The sequence below is a fragment of the Gopherus evgoodei genome, chromosome 23, assembly GCF_007399415.2.
Source record: "Gopherus evgoodei ecotype Sinaloan lineage chromosome 23, rGopEvg1_v1.p, whole genome shotgun sequence".
Taxonomy (NCBI): Eukaryota; Metazoa; Chordata; order Testudines; family Testudinidae; genus Gopherus; species Gopherus evgoodei.
In genome coordinates, this window is record NC_044344.1 from 7,989,185 (window position 1) to 8,004,763 (window position 15,579).

General features: G+C 56.9%; 1 protein-coding gene and 1 long non-coding RNA gene across 8 annotated transcripts in view; one reads left to right on the top strand and one right to left on the bottom strand.

Moving 5' to 3' along the window:
* RUNDC3A (RUN domain containing 3A) overlaps positions 1-15,579 on the top strand; it is a 43,918-nt gene that overhangs the window by 14,049 nt on the left and 14,290 nt on the right. For 3 of the 7 annotated variants that reach the window (XM_030541070.1, XM_030541066.1, XM_030541067.1), the window contains exons 6-11: positions 4,827-4,907; positions 6,746-6,911; positions 7,446-7,603; positions 8,015-8,143; positions 10,842-10,948; positions 11,743-12,963. In XM_030541070.1, coding sequence (XP_030396930.1) covers positions 4,827-4,907; positions 6,746-6,911; positions 7,446-7,603; positions 8,015-8,143; positions 10,842-10,948; positions 11,743-11,885 — 784 coding nt within the window. In that variant the 3' untranslated portion in view covers positions 11,886-12,963. Of the gene's footprint in view, positions 1-4,826; positions 4,908-6,745; positions 6,912-7,445; positions 7,604-8,014; positions 8,144-8,802; positions 8,969-10,841; positions 10,949-11,742; positions 12,964-15,579 lie in introns of those variants that run through there. The other 4 variants (XR_003997544.1, XR_003997545.1, XM_030541069.1 and 1 more) reach the window with 4 other exon arrangements.
* LOC115638932 lies at positions 830-11,726 on the bottom strand. Its single transcript, XR_003997546.1, has 4 exons — positions 11,266-11,726; positions 7,452-7,589; positions 5,444-5,574; positions 830-1,143 (listed from the first exon to the last, which is right to left on the bottom strand). It is a non-coding gene; the product is annotated as an uncharacterized LOC115638932 (long non-coding RNA).

The window sequence follows — 15,579 nt, forward strand, 5'->3', positions numbered from 1 at the left end:
CAATGCACACTCAACCTGTGGAACTCCTTGCCAGGGGATGTTGTGAAGGTCAAAAGTATAACTGGGTTCAAAAAAGAATTCACCATCAATGGACCTATCCTCCATGTGCTTATTAGCCAAGATGGTCAGGGACACAACCCTATGCTCTGGGTGTCCCTTAACCTCCAACTGCCAGAAGCTGAGATTGGGCAACAGGGGATGGATCACTCAGTTGGCTGCTCTGTTCATTCCCTCTAAAGCATCTGGCACCAGTCACTGTCAGAAGACAAGATACTGGGCTAGATGGACCACTGAACTGACTCTGCATGGCTGTTCTTACGTTGAATCAAAATCTCAGAGGTATTTTTAAAGCACCCATTGCGCAGTACTTAGAGCAATGCTGAATGACCACCTTAGAAAATGCAGAGGGAGACAGACTGACCAACAGGGACAATGCACATTTCTCATATCGAGATCCAGGCACTCTGTGCTCAAAGCCAATCAGGGTTCCTCTGTCAGGGCTAAAGAATTGCACACAGATCCACTTTCTACAAACACTGAACAAGGGACTTCATTAGAATTACAAATAACAACCAGCCCCAAACCTACATTAAAAGAATGTTATTAAGGTGGCAAAGAAGCTAGGAAATGCCAGAGTTAAGATCGCCTGTTTAACCTTAGTTCAGCCCCTTTGTGTGTACTTATTATGGTTGTCTTTAATGATGTGATCTCGTGCTATTTTTCCCACAGGATCCCTGGCTCATTCAGTGAGCATCAATCAGCTATTTTTTCTCCTCCCCAGTCAATGGGTGACATCCACGTACTGCATCCTATTCAAACCCCGCTCTGAAGACAGCATTATTCATTTCCTCCTGGGTGTTTTGCCACTAACGCCTCCGAGCGCTTCACGAGTGTGATCCTCACAACACCCAGGTGGGATGAAGAGTGTTGTTTTCCCCGTATTACAGCTGAGGAACTGCAGCACACAAATTTTCCAGTCGTTTTGAGTGCCCATTTTGAGACACCTACAATGTGATTCTTTTTGGAGTATTGGGCATTAGATCGCACTTTACATGTTCACAGCGCAGCTCCCACTGCCTTTTGTTGCAGCTGATAATGTCCGGCACTTCTGTAACTCAAGCCCCCGGGTTCTGAGTCAGGCCCCTGCAAAAACACAAGGATCTCATACTTAAACCCAGTTTTTCATTAATTAACTCACTCAGCATCACACCAGGAACAGGGCAGAGGAAGGGACAGAATCTAATTCTCCAGAGCAACATTCACCTGCCTTTAACCAGACCATCTTTTCCCTTCCTGCAGTCCTCTGCCTCCTTCACTACCTACCTTCCAACTTCCTCAACCAGTGAGGCAGGGCCCCTACACACCACAGCCTCCTTTGCTGCAAAACTCTGGTTCAACCCCAGAGCAGGCCCCGTGCACTGGAAAAAACAGTGTGATCATCTAATTAAAGACTACAGCATCACTTGTGTGCCCAAGTGGGCTGAACAAAGGTTGTACAGGCAACCTGAATTCTGGCATTCCCTAATATTGGAGTGCTTGACTTTGTAGCTTTGATAATGGTGCTGCCCGTGGAAGTTGGCATGGGGGGCAGAGGAGGGAAACTGAGACTGCTTGGGAAAGCGACTGGGAACCAGTGGGGCAGAGGGAAGGAGTTGATGTGGGGAGACAGATCTGACACCCCTGTGAGTCATCAGCAAGTGGGAACCTTTAGATCCACTGCACAGATCTCTCCAACTTGAGTTACCAGCGTAACTGACAGCAATAGTAGGTTGTTATCCTCTCTATATAGCTGCACTGTAGTGAGACGGGATAATTTCCCAGTGGGTTTCACAGATATTTGCTGACAATGGAGGAATGGTGAGACTCGGGTATCTTGGGTTCCATTCCAGGCCCTGGAGGGCAGTGTGCTCTAATGGGAAAAGACTCTTCTGCCTGTCCTCCCCCACAAGTATGACTCCATCTGCCCTGTCCTCTCCAACATGCCCCTGTCCTGCCTGTTCCCCACCCTAGCTCCTTCTCTCTCTCCCATTCTCCTCCCTGAGCCAGTCTGTCTCTGCTCCTCAGGCTTTCCATCCCAGCCCCAGGCTTCCTGCCTAGCACGTCCTAGTCTCATCCCTCTAGATTCCTCACCCCAGTCCCAGTCTCTCCCACACTCTCAGTACCTGTCTCCTTGCCCAGCCATTCCCAGTTTCCTCTCCTAGTTCCTTTTGTGCAGTGCATTTGCCCAGCCAGTCCTAATTCCCTCCCTCCCAGCACCTCATCTGATCTCTCCCATCCACCCCCCGGTCTCCAGTCACCGCCACATTCCCAGTCCCCACTGGCTCCCAACCTTCCTCCCTGAGCTCCTTGCCTAATCTGTGTCCTGCCCTTCCTCCCTCAGATCCTTGGTCCAGTTTCTTTGCCCAGCCAGTCCCAGTTCTCCCCCTTCACCTCAGATCCCTGTCAGATCTGTCTCCCCACCTCACCTCCTTCCCTCTGCCCCACTGGTTCCCAGTCTCTGTCCCCCCCGCCCCAACTTCCTGGCTTCTCTCTCCACCGCACAACCAGCCTGCCATCCCAGCCAGGTTCCTTGTCCCCAGGCTCCTGGTCCCAATCCACCTCGCCCTGCAGGTCTGGTTCTTGTCCCACAACGTGCTCCTCTATGCCTGGGGTCAAGCAGGACGGTCTCTGAGAGCCTGGCTCCCTGCTCTCAGTTCAGAGATTCCAAGGCCAGACGGGACCATCCTCATCTGACCCCCTGCATAACACAAGCCAGGGAGCTTCCCCCAAATAATCCTTAGAGCATAGACATGGCCTGGACCCACAGCTGCAAGGGCGAGGAAAGTCCTACGGCCCTGCCATGCCCAGCGCGGATGGAATCTCTGTGGACTTGAGCTGCTCATATCTAATCATTCTGTACGCCACATTCATGAACTGCACTTCGTCAAAGGCTTATCACTGGGCCAAATCTGGATGGCTTTTCACCGAAAGGGCAAAAGGTCCATCCCTGCCACCTGGGCCCATGGCCCGGCTGCATTTCGTGTCCCTGCACCAAAGTACGGGGTTGCAAGAGCTTTTCAAAGAGGTCACCAGAATTTTTTAATGTTGACAAAACCAACATATTTTCTCCTGGCCTCATACTTGGAAATGGCTGAACTGGTCTGGCTAGACCCTTCCAGCCCCACTCCTACCTGGCTTCCTGCTCCGGACTAAGGACACGGTATGTGTGTCCTCACCTACACTGTCTCCTATTGCACACCCTGCTAGGGAATGTCGGTACTGGAGCAGCAGGGATCTCCCCCTACAGCGCGTGCTCCTGCACCCCTCCCCACGCCATAGCACCCCCTGCTGGGAGAGGCTGAGAATGGAGCAGCAGGGATCTTCCCCCCACAGCCAGCACTTCTGCCCCACCCCTACAGCACCCCATGCTGGGAGAGGCTGGTACTGCAGTAGCTGGGAGCTCCCCCCACATTCAGTGTTCTTGGGCAGGTTGCACAGAGGCCTGTTGGTACCAATGGGCAAAAGCTCTGCTGTTCTCTACAAGCAGTTCCTGCCTCAGACCTGACACACTCACCACACCACTTTCATGGTATTTATCCAAGAAGGGTAGCGTGTGAGGTCTCCACTGAAAGCTTGTGACTTGCCAAGACTCATGACCATTGTGAGTTGTGTGTACGGGTGCCACCCTTAAGGAATGATATAGCTACATTGAAAACGATGCCTTATCGTCAGCAGGGAATCCTATGAGACAGCCCATTCAAGCAGGAGGGGGTTGTCACCCATCCCTGGTCAGCCGGAGCCATAATGCAAGTTTCAGTTGTCTACTCTTGCCTAGAGCAATCATTACCCCCATTTCACAGATGGGGACACTGAGGCACAGGGAACAACTTGCACAAGCTCACCCAACAGCTCCCATGACTCCCAGTGGGGTGTTTTATCCACTAGGTCCCACTGCCTCACCCAAGGTCATACAACAGGCTTAGTGACAAAACTAGGAATAGCCCCCAACTGTCCTGAGTCCTGAGCTGGAGCCTCCAGACCACACTAGAGCAATCAATGGAAAGCCACCAAAGACAACTGCAAACAATCCAGACCCCCATGGAGGTAAAAGACAAAAGGCTGGTTTGATGTTTCACAGGGTGGACAAAGACCCTCCGCATCCTTTCACTGAGGAGACCTGTTCTTGAGCGGAGTGTTTCACAAAAGATTGGCCTGTGGGTCCTGGGAAGCCAACCAGCTCTGCAGCAGACTGAACTTTGGGATGGGGGGTGGAACCTATTGTATTAACTAGGAAAGAAAGTGATTAAGTGTAGGCCCTAGTGCATGTTCTGTGATTTGTTATGTATTGTAACCCTTTGTTTCTCTCTCCCGCTCTTGTTCTCTGGTGGAACCTCTAGTCTGTCTTAAATAAACCTTCTCTGGTTTTGTTATATGTGCTGCATGCCATACAAGAGCAGCGATCTAAGGTTAAACCGGGGTACACTGTTCCTTTGGGGGCAGATCTGGGATTTCTGTGAGTAACCAGGGGCTGGGTGTCCCAGGAACGCTTCAAGAGGGCTCAGGGGCTGGGGTGCACTTCTGGTGATCTTGCCAGGCAAAGACAGGGCTGGGATACACCAGAGGAGAGGACATGAATGGCTGACCGGCTGGTGATATTAGGCAGCTGATGCCCAGCCAGGCCCAGGCATCAGGGAAAAAGAAGGTGACTCTCAGTCCTGGGTATCCCAGGAAAGGTGTCAGGGTAGTTAGAGCCACAGGAAAATGTTTCCAGCTCTGACCCCAGGAGTTCTGGGGCAGTGTTGATCGATCGGTTTTGCCTGAACTCCCTTTTTCTCATTGTCTTTCAGTTTCTGCTTGAAAGGGGAAGTAATGGATGGGAAAACCCCTGTGGTCATTGACTACACCCCGTATCTGAAGTTTACACAGAGGTAACAGCTACTGTATCATCCACCCAATAAGCTCAGCTCCCATTAGTGGCACCGACAGACCTCAACCAGGGTCAGGGTCCCAGGGTGCTGGGTGCTGCACAGACGCCTGGTAAGAGGCAGTCCCTGCCCCAAGGAGTTTACAATCAAACAGACAAGTGGTGGGAGGGGAAAGTGGAGGCCCAGTGAGTGGAAGTGACTTGCCCACAGCAGATCTGGGCAAGGAATCTAGGTCTCCTGAGTCCCAGATGGTGGTGGTAGGCACTGGACCATGTCTGTCTGTCTTATGGGAGGTTAGTCAGCTGGGTGCTAAGACCAGCCTCCCTCTCCTATTGACTCCAGGTCGTTTTGTTGTTATGTAGATAGATTTGTACAGCCCTTTGCCCCTCCCACTGTGCATCACTGCACATGGAGGGGATACTGCGTCCTGACGCCTGTAGTTATCACAGCTGAAACCCCCCGCCAGGAGGGTCTGCAATTGCGTAACTGCATCATGCAACTAAGAACCCCCAGGCTTGTATTCCCAAGCCGATACCTACCCTGTCACTAAGGATTCTGGGTAAATGTAGTCCCGTTTCCTGTACGAAGCACCACAAACGCTCTCGCTTGGGGGCGCTGAGAAGACACTGTGCCCGTTGCTACGGCGCCATCACATACATCTACCCAGCACCTAGGAGAGGCATTGAAGAGCAGGTCAGTGAGTATTGCAAACTGAGAGGAGATGCAGAGAAATAGTCCCAAGGGGTCAAGAGAGAGAACAGTTGGATTTCAGCCTGGAAAAACAAGAGCTGGCACATTCAGCGGCCAGGAGAACCATGGGAAAGAGCGATGCAGAGAGAGCACTAGAGGGTGACAGAGCAACGGGAGAATCAGGAGATTCAAAGCGCTGTGACCGCCAATACGCTCTTTGAGACGGGGACTTTCTCTGTGTTTGTACAGCCCCTAACACAAGGGGCCCCGTGAGGGCCGGTCCTTAGGCACAATGCAATTAATAATCAGGCCAGCGCTGTTTCAGGGTGTCTCGAGGTAGGAAGGAGATAGTGCCTCGCTGGAGCGACGTTGCTGGGCACACAGCTCTGAGCACTCCATAGGCTAGAGCCATGGCAGGGATTCGGTGGGCCAGAGGAAGTGATTTAGGGGCAAGGCTGACCTACTGGGTTACATTTCTGTCTCTCCAGAGCTCCCAGAGTGCTTCACATGGCAGCGCCTCTGGGCTGAGGGAACCCGCCCACCACTCAGCACAGGCCTGGGGGAGGAAGGAAGCAAAAATGCCCCCAGGGACAATGGGGCAAACCATTAGGAAAAAGCATCACGAGATCTTTCCCGAGCAGACAGGGCCATCGGGATACTCTGGGCAGCTCCCCGTGCAGCACAGTGAAGGGAGCTCAGTCTGGCCTCTGCAGGATGGCAAAGTGCCAGGCTCTGTCCCTGTTACCGTGATTCCATTTGCTGCGCTAAACTGCCCAGAAGAGGCACATCTGGGCTGGAACCCAGGGGTCCGGGGCTTTGGCTCCAAAACCCAGCTCTGATCCGCTTGCCACAGCGGAGAGCTCTTATTAGCTGGCAACAGTGCCATGTTCTTTAGCGTCTCCTCGGGCCCCTCCAACGCTTTCACGCACTCCCCGGTCCTTGCCAAGCCGTCCAGTCAGGCAATTCTCCTGCTGCCCAGGGGAGAAAATCAGCCCAGACAACGACTCAGAGCTGTGCCGTTCTGTGGGTTTCGTGCCTCTCTCCACTCGCTGAGCCTCACTCCTGCTCCCAGGACCCCCCTGGCCCTCCCCGCCAAGTCGGGGCAGACAGGGAGCTAACTTCTCCCGCTGAGCCCCTGGTTCTCTGGGCAGCTACGATTACCTGAGTGACGAGGAGGACCGGAGGAGCATGGAGAGCAGCACGAGCGAGGAGAGCTCCCCCGAGCACCCCTACCAGCTGCTGGTCACCGACGAGGACAGCTGGTACAACAAGTGGCGTAAGATGGAGCAGAAGTTCCGCATTGTGTATGCGCAGAAGGTACCCGGGCATCAGGCTGGGGCGGGGTGCAGATTGGGGGTGGGGCGGTTGGTTTTGAGCCTTCCTCCTAGATATGTGGGGCTGGAAGGGACCTCAGGAGGTTATCTCATCCAGCCCCTGGTGTTGAAGCAGAGACAAGTAACCCCGGGAGAGCCCTGCTGCATCCTGCATGGCAGCTCCTACTCCCAGCAGCACCAGTGACTCTGGCCGGCCCCCGCACCCACCTGCTCCCTCCCCAGCAGAATGGTGCTCACGCTTCCCCTCCGGGCTTGCTGCTGGGGGGTTCGGCCCCAGCCCTGCTGCCTGGGGTGGAGGCTGCTGCTCCAGGAGTGCTGCAGCCTCCACGGGGGTGATCCTGGCGTGCATCCTCTATCTGTCCCTGCCACCAGATCCCTCCTCTGGCAGAGCTGGCCTGGGCACAGTGTGCCACACCCACAGTTGTGCATCCCCCACCAGCGAGCTCACTCCTCATGCAGCCAGTGCAAGGCCTGCCCTGCCCCGCCCCGCCAGGCCTGATCCCTGCCTGTGCCCCAGGGGTACCTGGAGGAGCTGGTGCGGCTCCGGGAATCCCAGCTGAAGGACCTGGAGGCGGAGAACAAGCGTCTACAGATGAGGCTGGAGGAGGTGAAGGTGCAGAACCAGCTGGAGAAGAAGGAGCTGGAGGGCGTCATCCTGGAACTGCAGGAGCAACTGTGAGTCCATCAGAAAAACCCTGCCCCATGCAGGGAGGGGCACTCTCCTCCCCTCCCCCCAAGCTTCCTCTGCCCCACACTGGGAGAGGCTCTCTCCTCCCCTCAAGCTCCTTGTGCCCCATACGGGGAGGGGTTCTCTCTCCCCCATCAGCTCCTCCTGGCCCACGGGGGGAGGAGCTCTCTCCTCCCCTTCCTCCCCCCAAGCTCCCTCTGCCCCATGCGGGCAGGAGCTCTCTCCTTTCCTCCCCCCCATCAGTTCCCTCTGCCCCAGAGTTCCCTCCCTGCCACGTAGTATGTGGCTGCTAGCCTTGCTGGGAGCAGAGTAGGGCTCTGTGTTCCTGGCCCCGTCTCTTGGGGCAGGCCCTGGCCCGCTGCACATCACAGCCTCCCCTCCTCCTCCTCTGCCTCCAGGACGGGCCTGATCCCCTGTGAGAACACCCAGCTCTCCAAGGAGATGGCCATGCCGCTGGCGAACCAGTGGCCGTCGCTGGGGACCCTCAGTGGGAACGAGAGCGGGTCAGACGCCAAGCTGTACAGGAGGTGAATCCCCAGGGAGGAGACACCGAGGAGCCGGGCCCGGGTCCGGGTGGGGGGCAGCGTGCAGGGCAGCAAGAGGAGATGCTCGAGGAGGCAGGAGCTGGTTCCTATGAACCTCCCACCTTCAGATGCTGTTCTGAGCCATCTGCCAAGGCTGCATGAGTGTGCTAGGTTCCCGAGGAGAGGGGTGTGTGTGTGTGTGTGTGTCCATGCAGGGCAGAGGGGGGAATAGCTCACTGTGCAGAACAGTGAGGAGGAGGGAAGAGCCGGACGTTCTCTGAAACCAGCCACAGCTCCAGTGCTGGGATCTGGTCTCCATTTCGGAGGAACCTTCAGGCTGGTTCGGGTTTTATCTGACTCCATGGCCCTGAAGCTTGTGAAAACCCTGCTCCCCTGGGAAGGGATAGGGGAGTTGGGTGGGGGGTATAGCCCAGAGCCAGTAACCCCATCTCCTGCCAGCAGAGGAGAGAAGTGGCATCCCAAACTAGGGGTCTGGCTGGTGTGTTCCAACATCCTTCCTAGCCCGGGGGTAACTCAGGGGCTGGTCTAGTCATCCAGGGATGGAGGCCAAGGGGCCTGGGGCCTGACAAACACCAGAGAGAGCCTCTGAGACTGTTAGGCCAGATGGGACCATTATGGCCATTTAGCCTGACCTCCTGCAGGACATGAGACCCTCGCCCTGTGTGTGGTCATCAAGCCCCTATCTGGTGGCTGAGCTGGAGCAGAGCTTTCAGAAAGATTTCCAGGTTTGATTTAATGACTTCAAGCAATGGAGAATCCACCATGTCCCCTGATAAGTTGTTCCAGTGGTTAATTAACCCCTTAAAAGTAAGTGTGTGTGTGTGTGTGTGTGTGTGTGTGTGTGTGTGTGTGTGTGTGTGTGTGAGAGAGAGAGAGAGAGAGAGAGAGAGAGAGAGAGAGAGAGAGAGAGAAGAAGAAGACGAGTCTAGATATTTAGACAGAGAGGAGCCTAGACGGATGGATGGTCAGATGGAGGGAGGAGCCTGGAAGGATGGAGGGTCAGACAGGGAGGGAGGAGCCTAGATCAGTGGGTCTCAAACTTTTTTACTGATGATCCCTTTCATATCGCAAGCCTCTGAATGCGACCCCCCCCCCAGGGGCAGCTCTATGTCTGCCGCCGAATTGCCGCCAAAACCGCGGGACCGGCAGACCTCCTGCAGGCATGCTGCCGAAGGCAGCCTGACTGCCGCCCTCACGCGCTTGGTGTGCTGGTGCCTGAAGTCACCCCTCGCCCCCCTTATAATTAAAAACACTTGTTTATATATTTAACACCATAATAAATGCTGGAGGCAAGTGGGGTTTGGGGTGGAGATTGTCAGCTCACAACCCCCCATGTAATGACCTCGTGACCCCCATGAAGGGTCCTGACCCCCAGTTTCAGAACCCCTGGCCTAGACGGATGGAAGGATGGAGGGTCAGATGGAGGGAGGAGCCTAGACAGATGGAAGGATTGAGGGTCAGACAGGGAGGGGGGAGCCTAGACGGATGGAAGGATGGAGGGTCAGACAGGGAGGGGGGAGCCTAGACGGATGGAAGGATGGAGGGTCAGACAGGGAGGGAGGAGCCTGGAAGGATAGAGGGTCAGACGAGGGAGGGGCCTAGACGGATGGAAGGATGGAGGGTCAGACAGGGAGGGGGGAGCCTAGACGGATGGAAGGATGGAGGGTCAGACAGGGAGGGGGGAGCCTAGACGGATGGAAGGATGGAGGGTCAGACAGGGAGGGAGGAGCCTGGAAGGATAGAGGGTCAGACGAGGGAGGGGCCTAGACGGATGGAAGGATGGAGGGTCAGACAGGGAGGGGGGAGCCTAGACGGATGGAAGGATGGAGGGTCAGACAGGGAGGGGGGGATCCTAGACGGATGGAAGGATGGAGGGTCAGACAGGGAGGGAGGAGCCTAGACGGATGGAAGGATGGAGGGTCAGATGGAGGAGGGAGCCTAGACGGATGGAAGGATGGAGGGTCAGACAGGGAGGGAGGAGCCTAGACGGATGGAAGGATGGAGGGTCAGACAGGGAGGGAGGAGCCTAGACGGATGGAAGGATGGAGGGTCAGATGGAGGAGGGAGCCTAGACGGATGGAAGGATGGAGGGTCAGACGGAGGGAGGAACCTAGACAGAGGTGTGGTTGGATGGACAGATGTGGGGTGAATAGGGTAAGATACCCAGCTCGGGATGTCTCCCTTCCAGGACTCCCCATCCTCCTCACCCCAGCGGTGTGTTGCCATTGCCTCTTGGGCAGGCTGCGAGCTGTCTGCTGGGGGCAGTGGGATCGGGAGATTGATAATCTCAACCTCTGGACAGACGTGCTTCCGCTCCCAGTTAGCAGAGACCGGGCAATGGGGCCCAGCTGCACTGCGGTGACCTACTGCCTGAGAGCTGCCCCGCTGCAGCCATGCATAAAATGAAGAGTGTGCTTGCCTGGATCAGGGCCTAGGTCTTGGTTCCCAGGCTGCTCCGGGAACAATGCAACCCCGCCAGGCGCAGTGGGGACTCCAGAGGCACCCAGCTCCCCAGCGGACAGGGCTCCAGGAGAATTTGCAGCGCACCATGGGAACTGAAAGACCCTCTGACAGAGTCACCAGCAGCCGCAGGAACTCCTGGGGGGGATGCGCCGGCGGTGGGGTTTTGAATGCTGCTCAGGCTCCTCCGGGCCGGGAGTAACGGCGCTGTCTCTCGCAGGCACAGCTTCATGAGCACGGATCAGCTGTCGGCGGAGATCAGCCTGAGCTCGGATTCCCAGAGGCTGGGGGAGGGGAAGCAAGAAGGAGAGCCCTGGGGGCCATTGGGTAAGCCCACGGGTAGCGGGTCGGTGGAGGGAAAGGCAAACCGCCTTTGGAAGGGCTGGGAGGCAGAAGTTACCTATTAGTAGACACCTGGGGTTGGAGGAAGACCCTAGCACCTGTCTGCAAGAGGGAGGGGCTGGTATGAGAGGCCTGGGAATTTAGAGGTGAACCTGGAAATGGAACCCCAGCATCCTGCCTCCCAGCTCCTTGATCTAACCCCCCAGCCTGCATTCTGCGCTGATCAGCCACAATGGAGCTGGAGCAATTTACACGGGAAACAAGGCGTACATTTAGGGTAATTCTCCACTGGAACAACTTACCAAGTGGATTCTCCATCCCTGGTGATACTTAAATCCAGACTGGATGTGGTTCTAAACCCTCTGCTCTCGGAATTCCTTGGGAGGAGTTCTCTGGCCTGCGTCACACAGCTAAGGCAAGGTGATCGCAATGGTCCCTTCTGGCCTTGGACTCTAGGAATCTGTGTTCCCGTAGGAAGCTGGCTTGGGGCAGTTCCTGTAGGATGTAGAGGTTAGAGCCAGCGGAATTGGGAACCAGGCCTTGGGGGAGGGCTCCCTGGCTTTCAGAGGGAGTGGGGTCTAGTGTTGAGAGCAGGAGACTGGGAATCGGGGCTCCTGAGTTCTAGTCCTGGCTCCGCTACTGACTTCCAGTAGGACTTTGGACAAGTCACACCTTGTCCACTCTCCACCAGGAAAAGAGCACAGGGATTTTTGAACAGCCTGGGTTGGGCAGGGCCCCTGCTCTGACCTGCCCTCTTTCAATTCCCCTCTGCCCTCCAGGGAAGGACCCCACCCCATCCATGCTGGGGCTCTGCGGTTCCCTGGCCTCCCTCCCAAGCTGCAGGTCCCTGGCCAGCCTGAAATCTAATGAGTGCCTGGTGAGTGACAGTAACGAAGCCAGCCCCACCCACAGTCCCAGTTGAGACGCTGGGCGGCGCCACTTGTCCTGGGATTGGCAGGTCCCACCGGGGAGCCAAGAGGCGAACCAAGGAGCTGCCACCATCTTAAACCAACGGGACCAAAGCGACAGGCAAATGGACCTTACTGAACTTCTTGAGGGGCTGGGGCAGCCAGCCCCACCCTGGCTGATTCGCTGCATTCTTACAGATGTGGGCCCCATTCCTACCAAGGGACGCTTAACCGAGTATTTAATATCCTAAACTCGTACGGAGCCGGAGGGATCCCGACGTGCTTTGTGAAATGTGCTGCAGAAAAGCAGCCACCTCTGGGGTGGACCAAGGCAGCTGTTTAACCGCCATGCTGCACAGCAGCTGAAGGACAGGGCATGAAGAAGGATCCTGCACCTGACTGAAATTGCAAAAGTGGGAGGAGTTGGGGGGCGGGACATAAATCCTGCATCTGGAGCTTTCGCTTGGCTGGAAAGGGTGAAGAGTGGAGGCGGGGCAGGGCACTGTCACACAGCCATGGCCTCCCCTTGGGGCACACCCTTGCCAGTGTCCTACCCTGGGGACTTTATCATTGCTCTGGAACCAGCTGATTGGGGCCAAGATGCCTCCTCCCATCAGGACACTGTGTGGCCCCCTAGGCACGTGAGAAGCCCAGAGCAGGGAGCTTGGGGGCTGGGAAGGGGAAGAACTGTCAGTTCATACCTGCTTCCCTCAGCCCTGCACCACAGCCATGGACTCTTGTGCCCTTCTGCCACGGGCCGGATGCTCGGACAGTGTCTTTGCAGCCTAAGGGGCTGTCTGCCCCATGGAGGTGAGACCCCCAGACAGCTCCCTCCTCCGGTTTTGCATGCCCCGTCATGCCCAGCAACTATCCCTGCCTTGGTGGGGGGAGGGGATTCTGCCTCCTCCACCACCCATGTCCTGTGTGTAGGAACCTGCTGCTGCCATGCGTGTCTCGCTCCTGAGCGCCCCCAGCCGGGGCATGTTGTGCATCCTCTGACAGGGAGAATAGCCCCAGCGCCCCCCTGACGTTTTCTAGCCCCGGCTCGGGGGAGGACCTGTCGAAGCAAACAGACAATAAATGCTGATATGAGCTGGGTCTGATTTGGAGTGAGGGGGGCTAAGCTGGTGCCGCGGTCAGTCTCCCATTGTTTTCAATGTAGATGTAACCCCCCGGTCAGTGCATTGTAGGGCCCCTCAGTGCCTGCCCTGCAGACACGCATCTCTTACAATCCCAGATAGACGCGTTCTTTAGCTCAAGCTAAGAGCAGGTGCTTGGAGCTCTGGGTCAATCGCTGGGCTGTTGGCCAGCTGGCGGTCATCGCAGATATGGCTAAATGCCCACACAAAATGCCCTGGCACCATGAGTCTGGGCCTGCCGCGGCTCCTGTAGCTGATGGAAACTGGCTCCCTAACGAGGGAGTTGCGGGGGGACGTTATGGTGAGACTCTGAGTCCTGACCACTCCGGCGGGGTGCCCCAGGGGTCATGGAGGTAGGCGCATGCACCCAACCTCCAAGCCTGGCCCAGCTCCTCCGCCACTAGCCACCGTGCTCTTCCCCATCACAGCCAAGCCATTCAGATGCAGCCCCTGATTTTAGAAGCCCCCCGCAAGGTGCCTTGTGGCTTGATTGTCAGCGAGCCCTGAGCCCGTGTGCCTGCTCGCAAAGGCCTGCAGTCAATGGGAGCTAGCGGTGCTGAGCACCAATGCAACCGGGGTTCCTCGTAAGCTCTCATGCTGTGTCCCTGCAGCCAGCAGCTCTTTGGGGGTCGTGTTGCAGCAGCTTGTGGAGGTACAGGTGCAGCTGCCCTCATACCTAACCCTAGAACTACACTTCTGGGCTCCACCTTCCTGGGGTTAAGCGGATGTCTGCTCAAGCTGTCCCGGAAAGACCTCAGCCAGACCCGCGAGCCTGACTCTGCACTGAAGCCGGCTGCAAACAGCGCTGGGCCTGCTATGGGCATGTCTAAACAAGGTGCCCATGATGCCGTTGGAGCAAAGGGAGAGGCCTGTGGGCCCGGGCGCTGGGCCTGCTACGGGCATGTCCGAGTGTGGTGCCCATGATGCCGTTAGAGCAAAGGGAGAGGCCTGCGAGCCCGGGCGCTGGGCCTGCTACGGGCATGTCCGAGCGTGGTGCCCATGATGCCATTGGAGCAAAGGTAGAGGCCTGCGGGCTCGGACACTGGTCACGTTAGTGCTTGAAGCAAGGCGCTGAGGCGCACTCCGTGTCAGGTCAGGGGTTTCACCAACCCAGTCTCCCTCTCTGGGTTTTTCTCTGATCCACCCCAGCCTTATGGTGGGGACTCTCCTGCCTGGGTGCCCACGGCATTCCTGCAAGGTGTTTTGGCTGATCTGCCGCCAAGCACAGCTGGGGGCACTAAAGGAGGCTCTTTGGTGGAAGATGCTGTGGGAGGCAGCTGGGGTGAGGGAATGAGCCTGGAGGCTTGGGGCCTGTTAACCGCTGGCTGCTCTGCGCGGCTCAGCCGCAGCGTACCGACAAGGGGGAGAAGGAGAGGAGAGGAGAGGGCCAACCCTGGGGCAGCAGCCTTCAACCCCCTTTGTTAGCAGGGAGCTGCTGAGGAAGGCGTTTGCCGAGAGCCAGGATTCCTCTTGCTGTGTGCGGGGTGCTTATATTCCTGCAGGCTGAGGGGTGGGGTGAGCCCCTCGCATTACTCTGACCTCAGGCAGGAAGTAATGGAGGTGAGGTCCCTGTAGATACAGCACAGCGGCAGGTCAGGACTGCAGCGATCAGGCACTGCAGGGATAACCATGGGGCAAGGCAGGGGCATCACTGCTCCACGTTCCCCAATGCCAGCTGACCGGAGGGGTGGGGGGAGGCAGCTGAAAAGGAGCCATGCTGCATCTACAGCTGAGCAGGGGACACTGGGGGCCAAACAGGAACGCACCGAGGGCAGAGAGCAGCCCAACTCTGGGCTTGGGACTCCTGCTTTTCGGCCAAGCACTCCCACAGCTTAGCCCCTTCCACTCCAGGGTCCTGAGGCCCTTCCCAGCGAGCAGGTGACTGGCAGTCTCTCATGTGAGACCAGGCGGTATTACCCCACTCACTACAGCGGGGAAACTGAGGCACACAGGGAGGCTGGGGCAGAGCTGAGATTACAACCAAGCTCCCCTGAATCCCATGCCAGTGCCTTAACCACCAGCAGGGCCACCCTCTCCTATGGATGCCTGTAGCTAAAGGGCCCGAGGTGTATTTGCCCCTTAGAAAGCAGCCTCAGCGCCAGCAGGATTGTGGCCCCCTCTAGGTCTAAGCCCCACCACAGGGTGGGGGTGTGCGTGGCAGTATCACAGCTTTGCTGATGAACCTTGTTTGGCTGGAGGCAGGGTAGGGCAAGGCTGGGGGAAGCAGGTACTGATCCAACTCTGGCCCTGGAAAAGCGGAGGGGGCCCCCCCCCTGTGGAGAACCAGGGAGTAGGGTGTTGGTTTATTCACCCTTCGGGATTTCCTCATAACTCTGACAACAGCTTGAGAACCCACAGGCAGGGTGGGCAACAGCTCCCCCCCCCCACTGAACAGGCAGGGAAGGGCATGGCATTGACACCCCCATGGGTGGGGCTGTCTTGCAGGACACACACACACACACACACACACACACATGGCGGTCCTATGCATCATGGCAGCAGAAAACAGGTGGTGCTGGGTTGTGTCCTGCTCCACAGCCCCTTCCCCCACCAGCTCAGACACAAACAC